The sequence below is a fragment of the Tenrec ecaudatus genome, chromosome 8, assembly GCF_050624435.1.
Source record: "Tenrec ecaudatus isolate mTenEca1 chromosome 8, mTenEca1.hap1, whole genome shotgun sequence".
Lineage (NCBI taxonomy): Eukaryota > Metazoa > Chordata > Mammalia > Afrosoricida > Tenrecidae > Tenrec > Tenrec ecaudatus.
Window position 1 is genome coordinate 25977523 of NC_134537.1, and position 11357 is coordinate 25988879.

Here is an 11357-nt window from a genome sequence, read left to right on the forward strand (position 1 = left end):
TTTGGCTCATGTCCTCCAAGCAATTGTCTCCTCCCTCTCCCATATCCCATCCTGGGTCTTGGTCCCTGGGAAACTCGTGACTGGAATGAATATATAATGAAAAAAGTTTGTGAGAAGCGGTGGAGAGGTATTAGAAAGCGCAAACACTTCTGCCAAGTTGTGTGTGTGTGAGTCAAGAAAGTACAGCCAGTCCTCGACTCTGGAGGCGGAAGAGGTCAAGGCCGTCCAAGTTTTAACAGATGGAATTCACAAAATGTCACAAAGCCACTTAACGTATCCAAAACACTTAAAGCAGGCCCGGGAGCGCGTGCAGAGACTACAATTCCCCGAATGCCCGGTGCAGACAATGGGACGGCAGCGGGTATAAGGAGGGGAGAGAAGAAGCGGCGTTTGCTGGGACGTGTATCTAAGGAGTGACGGGATAAGCCACGGTAGTCCCCGGAAGGCGAGGGCGACTCGCAAAGGCCGTCGGTAATTGTAGTTTTAGTAAACCTAGAGAGCATACAACCGGAAGCGAGGCGGTGAAGAGGCCTGACGGGATTTGTAGTCTGCGCGGCGGCGGCGGGAGTGCGCACGCGCAGCTGGGGCCGGGGCGGGGCCGGGCCACTGCAGTGAAAGCCGAGGCGGCGAGCGGGCGAGCAGGGGGCGGGCGGACATCTTGGGATCCGGAGAGTGGCCTGGCCGAGGAGGGTGCCGCGGACACCAGGTGAGCTCGGGCTCTGGCTTTACGGGGTCGGGGAGGACGCCGAGAGTGGCCGCCCCGCCGCGCAGCTTTGCTCTCCCCTGCACTGAGCGTCGCGGAAGGCTGCCCACTCCCGGGAGTGGCCTCAGTCCTCAGACCCGGGAGGGAGCTGAGGGCAGGGCGGAGGCGCCGGGGCGCGGCCGCAGGACGGGCGGGGAAGCGATGCCTTCCCCCTGAGCCTCCCGGCGCCTCCTGAAAGGAAGCCCTACTAGAACCCTCCCAGAGCTGGGCACCTCGCGGCGCTCGGCCCCCTAGGACCGTGACCCCCACCTCCCGCCCCTGGTTCCCGTCTCAGTGCAAGGACACGTCTCTTCGTTCCGCTAGCATCGTGACACCCCGCTGTGCGGCTGCCTGGACTGTGACCGGCCTCGCCCCCGCCGCACCCCCTATTCGCCCACACTGCATTGACACCCCGCGGCCCAGAGTCCTCAGACCTGGCACAGCCCCCGTGCCCCGCGGCACCCTCGTTTCCGCCGCGCCCCCCTCCCGAGGGGCAAAAGCCCACCACCCCTTCATGCCTTGGCACCGAGATCCAAGGTCTCCTCCGCCTTCCCGTCCCCCCCACCCCACCCTGGCCACTGCCAGCCTCTCCCCCTGTCAGCCGCCCCCCAAGCCTCGATGCCTTTACCAGCCCGGCCGCTCTTTCCTCTCCGACACCCCCACCCCGAGCCCCCGCTGTGCTTGCCGCTCTGGCAGACGGTGAATGGCTGCCGCCGCCGCCGCCGACCTTTCCCCTTCCCCGAACACCCGGTCCCTGCCCTGGGCCCCACGGCTCTTCTCCGCTGCCCGCAGCCACCGTCCACTTGATCCCTGTGACCCGGGTTCTGTGCCCAGGGCTCGACTGCCGTTTCCCACCCCTCGCCCAGCCTCTTCAGACCCTGCTGGGAAGTGCTCGCCACCCTGGGACGCCTCGGGAGGCCTTACTTATTTAATTTAAATAAGACAAAGGCTTCGTTTTTTGGGTGTGTTTCATTTTAGAGAAGCCTGCCAAAGTCTCCCCTGTGAAATTAGGACCAGAGCTGATCCAGGAACTGTAGAGCCAAATGAACCCTTGTTCTCCTCTTAGTCTGAAATCATTTGACCCAAATAATTCGGAGAATTCAGGCATGTTGCTATGCCTGGCTCCCCCACCCCACCCCCGTTGTAGGTACTTGGACCAGACAGGAGTGAGTTGGTTGGTGGGTCTGAAATCATTGAGTTTCTACCCGAAAGGGCTCCTCTGTTATCAACCGATCTCTGGGGGAGACAAATGCAAATAAATGCCAGAAGTAGACAAATAGCACCCCTAAGTGCCCGGGTTATGAACCCGAAAGGTCAGCAGTTTGAACCCCCCAGTGTCTCCACAGGAGAAAGTCGAAGCTCTCTGCTCCTCTAAGGATTTAGTCTCTGAAAGCCCCAGGGGCAGTTCTGCGCCCCGTAGGGTGGGGATGCGTGGGAATGGCACCCCTTCCTTGCCATTACCCTGGAGGACTCCCGAAAGAAGGGGCAGCAGGAATCATTAGCAGCTGACGTGTCACTGACGTGTAATCTACCAGGTCTGAGCTCAGGCCTTTCCCCTCTGCTCCTTCGCCTGCTTATCTGACCGCCTGGGGTGGGGGTGGGGGGGTGTCAGGCACCCTGGATCCATGTCCGAGCCAGAGGCCAGGCCACCCTGCTCTCCCCCTCCCCCCACTCTGCCCGCACTTTGTGGAATGTTAAGGCTTCTGGGAATCCAGAGTTCAGGCCTGCTCCTTCCCAGAAGGGTAGTGGACCTGAGACTGAGCATTCCAAGGCTGTGCCTGGGGCCCCAGGCCTGAGCCATCTGGAATAATTCCTACCGCCATTCCTGCTGCCCCAAGCAAGGGGGCAGGCCTTCCGGGCCTCTGGGGCTCCATGACTCACCGAAGCAGGAGGGGGGCTGAAGGGAATCCCAGCTGAGCTCAGCACCAGGAAGCGGGCTCAGGAGGCGCCCCCCCCCCCAGCTGAGCTCTGGGCCCAGCCCCCAAAAGGAAGGGCCAGAGTAGCCAGAGAATCTTGGGCTCAAGGCCTTTTGAGTTTTTATCTCCCTTCCAGTTCCAGCTAAACTGGAACTGGCAGAGGGAAGGGGCCGGTAGGGAGGGCTGGAGGGTCACTGACTGATGGGCTTGAGTCAGGACAAGAGCCCAGTGACCTGCACCGCCTCACGGGCCCTGCTGGGGGCCTGAGGTCTGCCCCCCTGACGTCGCCCCCACCTGCCCCAGGTCTGTTCTCACAGCGATGGGCTGCGGAGACTGAGCTGCCGCCATGATTGGAGGGCTGTTCATCTACAATCACAAAGGGGAGGTGCTCATCTCCCGGGTCTACCGAGATGACATCGGGTGAGTCCTTGTGCCCCCCGACCCCCGCCCTAGCATGTGAACCAGGTCTCTTCTCCCTGGAGGCTCAGAGTACATCCTGGCTCCCTGTGGCTCCGGTGGGGTCAGCCTGGCAGTCAGCGTCTGCGCTGCACAGCGAGGTCTCTGGACTGGGGGGCCCTCCACAGGCCCCTCTGCCTCCCTGATGCCTGAGTGGCACACCTGGTTGCTGGAGGCACTTGCTTTTGCCAAGCAGATTGCTTGTTTCAAGGAGGAGGAGGAGAGAGGTCCTGTCTGCAGTGGTTGGAGTTAGTGGTCAGGCTGGAGGTGCTAACTCACTGCACGGTTGGTTTGCAAAGGCCCTCAACGGTGGGGCCTGCCTCGAGTCCCTGGAAAGCCTCTGCAGGCTGGGCGTCCTCTGCCTCCCACCACCCATTCTCCGGAAACATCAGGCTGATTTTAGTCCCGCTAGGCCACAGCTGGAAGAGAGGCTGTGGCAAGGCTGGGGCCTCCAAGGTTCCTGGGCGTGTGAGGTGGGAAGGCCATGCTGGCCTGTCAGAGTCAAGCCAGTGTAGCTCCTCACCCTGCTCCCTTGGGCTTTGCCTGGCTGTCTGTGCCCCCTCGCGCCCCGCTCTTTGCTGATGACAGGCCAAGTGCTGGCCTCGGCAGCTCTGATGCGATTGGCTTCCTCTGTCTCTTGCTGCCCGAAGAGCCAGAGAGAAGCAGTCAGGGACTGGGAGGGCTGTGGCAGTCAGTACCCCTCGCCCCTGGGGCAGCCATTTGCCCTTGGCCCGTTGGTGGGGCAGGAGCTGGAGAAGTGGCAGGGCCTGGCCTCCCCGAACCTGGCTGCCTGGTGACCCCCACCCACGCCAGGCTGCCCAGATGCCCCCCGCCTGGCCTGCCTGCACTCTCCCCGTGCCGTGGCTTGTCTGCTTCCACCTCATGGTGAATGTTGCCCTCCCCGTGTGTGTGTCGTGTGTCTAACCCTCTCTCTCGTTGCCGTCCCCCTCTTGCTGCTGCCGTCATTGTCCTCATCCCATCTCATTGGCTGTCAGAGCAGTAGGTAAGCGGCCTGGCCAGCTGCCGCCTGGCCACCGGCGGGTGGCGGGCCCTGCCCCCCACCTCATCTCTTGTCTTGCCCTGGACTCTGGGCAAGAATGGATGGTGCAGCTCCAGGGCCCCTTTGGCGTTCTCCCCGAGGGCCTTCTGTGGCATCACGGGGGTCTTAACTTCTGGAGGAGCTCCCTGCCCCACTGGCGAGGTCACTGGCAGGGGGTCGGGAGAGGGAACAGGATCTCTTGGCCATGTGGGCCTGACACTGCTCACTGGGAAGCCAGCAGTGGCAGCTGAGGTAGAGCGGGGACAGATGTTGGGGCCAGGCCTGGGAGCCAGGGACGTGCCTGCTTAAATCTGGTGAGCCTCACTTGATTGAGGAGACATCCGCTTTCCTGCCGCTGCCACACGACTTCCCTTTTTCTCCTAGCTAACCTCCTAACACCAGCCCAACTCTGGCCTTCCGCCCAGGCCCACCCCGGGGGTCAGGAGCAGCAAAGCACCCTGCTGGTGTCGGCAGTGGTGTGGCAGACACTGCAGCACCCAGGAGGGTGGGCTGGAAGCCCCGGGGTGGATCCCTTGGGTGCTGAGCAGCCTCCGTGCACTGTGTTCCCTCAGGAGGAATGCAGTGGACGCCTTCCGGGTCAATGTTATCCACGCCCGGCAGCAGGTGCGCAGCCCTGTCACCAACATTGCACGGACCAGCTTCTTCCATGTTAAGCGGTCCAACATCTGGCTGGCAGCTGTCACCAAGCAGAATGTCAACGCTGCCATGGTCTTCGAATTCCTCTATAAGATGTGTGACGTGATGGCGGCCTACTTTGGCAAGATCAGCGAAGAGAACATCAAGAACAACTTTGTGCTCATCTACGAGCTGCTGGATGGTGAGGCCTCAGGGCAGCGGCCCAAGCTCGGGTGAGGGTGAACCTGACTGGGCCTGGCCTGCAGGCACCAGGGCCCTCTGAGCTTCCTTCCCCAGCGAGTCTGCTGTCTCTGCCCCTGAGAAGGCCAAGCCCAACCTAGCCCTAAAAGCCGCTCTGGAGTGGAACACATGCAGGCAGCAGGGTGGGAGGGAGAGCTAGGAGGTTGACTCTGCCCGCCGCAGCTAGGCAGACCTCATCTTCTCTCCTTTGGGAGTTAGGCCTTGGGCCACTGCCCTCCCAGTTTCCCCCTCACCAACTGCCTCAGTGCCTGGTGGGGTGAGCTGCTGTAGGCCCCTCAGGCCTGGTCATTGCTCTCTCCCAGGGGCCCTGGGCCTCTTGCCCACTGTGGTCATGTGGATTTCCTGCCAATTTTCTCCGAAAAAAATTGTGCCATTTTGATGTTGTTTTCTCATAACACATAAGTCCAGAGTCGTGGTGGGAAGCTGGAAGCTGCCTGCCAATGACCCTGCACTGTCCTCAGAGCTGTGCTGGCCAGATAGGCCCCAGCCCAGGGCGGGGCTGGCATGAGGGAGCCTTCCCCTGTCCCCACCGGCTGAAGGCTCCTCCTTTCACAGAGATCCTGGACTTTGGCTATCCACAGAACTCAGAGACTGGCGCCCTGAAAACCTTCATCACTCAGCAGGGCATCAAGAGCCAGGTACGCGGGCTGTGCCGGCCAGAATCAGGGTGGCACCCCACTTCCCGTCATCCCAGCTGGCCCCTGAGCCTTGTCCCAGCTGACTCATGAGCCTGCCCCTGACAGGAAGTGCTGGTCTGAGCCTCCTTCCATTTGCCCAGTGTGGCCCCCTCCCACCCCACAAGCAGCTGCAGCCAACTCAGCATTTCTTAGTAGGAATTCAACTCAGCAGTTTCTCTCTGCAGGGGGGAGGGGGTGGGAGGGGGAAGGCACACTGGGGGTGGGGGGCTGGTACCCACAGGAGTAGAGGGGAGGGATGAGGTTCACTGGGGGCCTGGTACCCCATAGGAGTACAGAGGAGGGGTGGGGCATACTGGGGGGCTGGTATCCCACAGGAGTAGAGGGGAGGGGTGAGGTTTACTGGGGGGCTGGTACCTCACAGTAGAGAGGAGGGGTGGGGTTCACTGGGGGGCTGGTATCCCACAGGAGTAGAGAGGAAGTGTTGGGCATACTGGGGGGGCTGGTTTCCCACAGGTGTAGAGGGGAGGGTGGGGTTCACTGGGGGGCTGGTATCCCACAGGAGTAGAGGGGAGGGGTGGGGCATACTGGGGGGCTGGTACCCTGCAGGAGTAGAGAGGAGGGGTGGGGCATACCGGGGAGCTGGTATCCCACAGGAGTAGAGGGGAGAAATGGGGCATACTGGGGGCTGGTACCCTGCAGTAGTAGAGGGGAGGGGTGGGCCACACTGGGGAGCTGGTACCCCACAGGAATAGAGAGGAGGGGTGGGGTTCACTGGGGGGCTGGTATCCCACAGGAGTAGAGGGGAGGGGTGGGGCACACTGGGGGGCTGGTATCCCACAGGAGTAGAGGGGAGGGTGGGGTTCACTGGGGGGCTGGTATCCCACAGGAGTAGAGGGGAGGGTGGGGTTCACTGGGGGGCTGGTATCCCACAGGAGTAGAGGGGAGGGGTGGGACATACTGGGGGGCTGGTACCCCACAGGAGTAGAGGGGAGGGTGGGGTTCACTGGGGGGCTGGTATCCCACAGGAGTAGAGGGGAGGGGTGGGACATACTGGGGGGCTGGTACCCCACAGGAGTAGAGGGGAGGGTGGGGTTCACTGGGGGGCTGGTATCCCACAGGAGTAGAGGGGAGGGTGGGGTTCACTGGGGGGCTGGTATCCCACAGGAGTAGAGGGGAGGGGTGGGACATACTGGGGGGCTGGTACCCCACAGGAGTAGAGGGGAGGGTGGGGTTCACTGGGGGTCTGGTACCCTGCAGGAGTAGAGAGGAGGGGTGGGGCATGCTGGGGGGCTGGTACCCCACAGGAGTAGAGGGGAGGGTGGGGTTCACTGGGGGGCTGGTACCCCACAGGAGTAGAGAGCTTGGCATTCCCTAGAGGATCCAAGCCTCAGATCTCTCTTGTTCTCTTCCTCCCTTCTGCTACACTACTTTCTTTGGGCACCCTGCTGCCTCTGGCCTCCAGCATCAGGTAAGCTGCTTCCTCAGCTCTGCCCCACCCCCTGGGCAGCTTTGCTGGGTGTCTGCTGGCCCCACTTCCCCTGGGGACGGGAGGGGTGGGCAAGGGGACAGGAGTGCAGTGGGTGCTCCTTGTCTCTGTCCCCACGCAGACTAAAGAAGAGCAGTCCCAGATCACCAGCCAGGTGACAGGCCAGATCGGCTGGCGCCGGGAGGGCATCAAGTACCGCCGCAACGAGCTCTTCCTGGATGTGCTGGAGAGCGTGAACCTGCTCATGTCCCCACAGGGTGAGCACCCACCCACTCCCCCAGCGGTGGGTGGGGCGGAGCCTGCGCAGGGGCTTGCCTCAGCAGCCTCCCGCTCTCTGCGTCCTCAGGACAGGTGCTGAGCGCCCATGTGTCGGGCCGGGTGGTGATGAAGAGCTACCTGAGTGGCATGCCTGAGTGCAAGTTTGGGATGAATGACAAGATTGTCATCGAGAAGCAGGGCAAGGGCACGGCGGACGAAACAAGCAAGAGGTGCCAGAGGCAGGGGGCTGGGGCAGGGAGAGGCTGGGCTGAGTGGGCCCCGCACGCCCCTGCTTCCTTTGGGTTCAGTGCCACGATCATGCAGACTCCTCAGGAGAGTGCCTGGCCAGTTGCTCCTGGCCTCTGTGCTCGCTTGCTGTCCTCATGGAGGAAACCCCTTAGCGTGGTCCCCAGGGCCAGGGCCTCTGTGCTGCTGGCCTCTGCGTCAGCTGCCTGAACAGCTGGGCCCCAAGCAGTTTGGCACTCAGACCGTGCTCTCGTCGGGCCAGGGTCCCGGGTCAGGAGTTGCCCTCCTGGCCATTGTCCAGCCTGCTACTGGCAGCCTGGCCTTGCCTCTGGCCTTCTCCTGTGCCGATGACTCCCCTCCTTCCCTGCCTCTAGCGGGAAGCAGTCCATCGCCATCGACGACTGCACTTTCCACCAGTGTGTGCGCCTCAGCAAGTTTGACTCTGAACGCAGCATCAGCTTCATCCCACCCGACGGGGAGTTTGAGCTGATGAGGTGCCCTGGGCTGGGAGGGGAGGAGAAGATGGGGAGGGGCCAGGCTCCGCCCCACTGACCCTGCTCCTCGGCTCCAAAGGTATCGCACCACCAAGGACATCATCCTTCCCTTCCGTGTGATCCCGCTGGTGCGGGAGGTGGGGCGCACCAAGCTGGAGGTCAAGGTGGTCATCAAGTCCAACTTCAAGCCCTCTCTGCTGGCCCAGAAGATTGAGGTGAGCTCAGGCCAGGGGCTTGGGGTGAAGGCAGGATTGGTTCTCGGGAGTAAGGGCAGCTGCTGTTGGGGCTTGGCAGAGCCCCACACCTGACCAGGTGTGTTCCCTGCAGGTGAGGATCCCAACCCCACTGAACACAAGTGGGGTGCAGGTGATCTGCATGAAGGGCAAGGCCAAGTACAAAGCCAGCGAGAATGCCATCGTGTGGAAGTGAGTCTTGGCTTCGTGTGCCACGCAGGGCTCGATGCTTTGGTGTTTGTGACCCTCTGGGTCTGTCTCGGTTGTTTCTTCTCATACCTCCTGCTTGCACGCGGGCTCACACGTGTATTACATTTCCAAGAAACAAATGTTTGCCCACCTGACCTTGAACCACCTCTGGGTGGGGTGGGTGGGTGTTGTAGCAAGGATGGAGCCCACAGTGCTACAGGAATGTAGTTCTGCGATCATGTAGCTCTGTGGTCGGCAGGGTCCTGGCCACTTTTCAACACACTGCCCCTCAAGCCCCTGGGTTCTCTCTGCCTAGCCCATGGGCACACACCCCCCCCCCCCCGTGAGAACTCCTCAAGCCTGCGAGGGGCACTTGCTGACCATTGCCCCTGTGTCCCCAGGATCAAGCGAATGGCCGGCATGAAGGAATCGCAGATCAGCGCAGAGATTGAGCTCCTACCCACCAACGACAAGAAGAAGTGGGCTCGCCCCCCCATTTCCATGAACTTTGAGGTATGGCAAGAAAGGGCCCTGTAGAGCCATAGTGGGATGTGCTGGGGAAGACAGACCGTTCCGCTCGGCCGCGGTACCTTCCAGGCGAGGAAGCGGGACCCTGGGGAGCATCAGTGACTTGGTAATTCATAGACCTGTTCCTTGCCCCTTCGAGCCTCTTAGCAGGAACTGCTGTTTCTGCTGACAAAAAGCAGATCGTCTTAACTGTCATCAAGCAGTGCCTGGAGAAGGTAGATGACTTCAGTGCTGGCTAAGACACGTTACTCACAGCAAAGTGGGCTGGCTTCATCTTGAGCAGGATAAATACATTCTAGAGCAATCCTAAAGGAGTGCATTCAGGTTTTCGCAGGCAGTCCTGACTTCAAACCCACTGCGATGGCTGTTACTCTAGCGTGTGCTTTCTTCAAGAATAACCACAGGGAGGCCCCCAGCCCAACTGGCACTTGCAGTGGAGATGAGGTGGGGCAGGCAGGCTGGGGGACTTTGCCACCTTCCTGTTTGTCCCTTGTCCAGGTGCCGTTTGCTCCCTCTGGCCTCAAGGTGCGCTACTTGAAGGTGTTTGAACCGAAGCTGAACTACAGCGACCATGATGTCATCAAATGGGTGCGATACATTGGCCGCAGTGGCATTTATGAGACCCGCTGCTAGCCACCCGGTGGTAGCTAGCCTGCCTCCGCCCCCCGCCCCCCAGGCCCAGCATCCTGGCTACCACACATCCGAGTCTCCTCTCCTGCTTTGCTGCCTTCCCTTTGCACCAGCCCCTAGTCTGGTCTGGACCAACTGTGTTGGAGTGGGACTGGTGGAGTGGTCCTTGGGCCCCCTGGGCAAGGGGGTGCTGAGGCTCCTGCTCCCCTTCATCTGTCCTGGCCCAGTGCTGGGCTGATACCAGTTCTGTGACCAAAGCCAGGTGGGTCCCCTCTCCTCCTGTCCCCTGTGGCCCACATCTCTCTGGAGTGAGAGGGTTGGCTGCCCCTCGCCTCGGAGCTCCCCAAAAGGCCAGTAATGGATCCCCAATCCTCAGTCCCTACTCTGCTTTGGGATAGTGTGAGCTTCATTTTGTACACGTGTGACTTTGTCCAGTTATGAACCCAATAAACTGTAGAATGGAAGCGTTGGCTGTGTGTTGATGTACACGAGGAGAGGTCGGGCTTTCAGAATTAGTCTTCCTTTGGTTCCTTGCATTGCCTGCAGAATGTCCTATTCCGGCCTCTAAAGGCTCTTTCCTTCCGCGGATTGCTAGGCTTCCCCTGGGCTATCCAAGCCTCAATGGTGTTGGTCCTTAGTCTCGTGTTTTCTCAGAGCAGAAAACAGCCTCAAGGGAACACAATCCCTTTTAGCCCTCATTCCCTGATGTCAGCGATTCAAGGCATCTCCAATTAGGGAGTTAACCATCGTTTTCCCATGTCCCAAGGCTTCCCAGTCCATGGGGGTGGGGGTGGGGGTCGGGGTGAGTGGTGAAAGCAATGAGGTGATGGGGAGCACGTGCCTGCAGGAAACCATTCCTTGGCCCACCTCAGCTTTCCCTGGCTTGGTGGAAGTTGTAATTTCATCTATTTGCACCTGAGCATTTTCCACTTGGATTACAACTTGTTAACTTCCGTAATAAACCCTTTAATCACGAAGTCTAAAACAATTTTCAAACATACCTGGTAGAAGATAATGTGCTCTTGTTTCATCACCCACATGTAATGATTACCATCTCATAACCAGTTCCTTAATATATCCAATCTGTTCACCAAATCCAACTGCCCTATGAAAATTTTTATAACTTGTGCCCCGGCCAAAACAAGGTTCATTTATTGTGGTGGTTTATGCTGCTGCTGTGGGTTGCCGTCATTCAGCCTTCTTAAGATTTTGAAATCGTGTAGCTCCGTAGTTTCCCTGTGAGATGTTTGCCGATTATCGTATATCTTTCTGATGTCCCTGAAGATATTTTTGATTGGCGATGATTAGTTCTGAAAATCTCCCTAGGGCGTTGAAAAGGGTTGTAGGAGTGGGTTGTGCCCGTGGGGTGGTGGGAAGCACCGCTGAGCTGGCCGCCAGGTGAAAGGGCTGAGCCTGGATCGCCAGCCAGCCAGCTGGGCACGGAAGATGGGGTCAGACGCCAGCCGGGCTGCCGCTCCCCGCCCTGCAGGGGGCTGCTCGAGTCAGCCGAGAGCCAACGGCCTCCAAAGTGGGCCCACCTGGGCGCGTGCCTCCAAAGTGGACCCACCTGGGCGCGTGCCGGCAGAACACAAGCTCTGCCTGGCT

General features: G+C 60.3%; 1 protein-coding gene across 1 annotated transcript; it reads left to right on the forward strand.

Moving 5' to 3' along the window:
* Nucleotides 1–565: 565 nt before the first annotated feature.
* AP2M1 (adaptor related protein complex 2 subunit mu 1) lies at nt 566–10216 on the forward strand. Its single transcript, XM_075556126.1, has 12 exons — nt 566–706; nt 2962–3078; nt 4726–4991; nt 5606–5688; nt 7151–7156; nt 7296–7431; nt 7521–7662; nt 8053–8172; nt 8252–8387; nt 8500–8597; nt 8996–9107; nt 9621–10216. Exons 2-12 carry the CDS (start codon nt 3005–3007, stop codon nt 9753–9755), a joined length of 1308 nt encoding a protein of 435 aa, XP_075412241.1. The 5' UTR covers nt 566–706; nt 2962–3004; the 3' UTR covers nt 9756–10216.
* The last annotated feature ends 1141 nt before the right edge of the window (nt 10217–11357 follow it).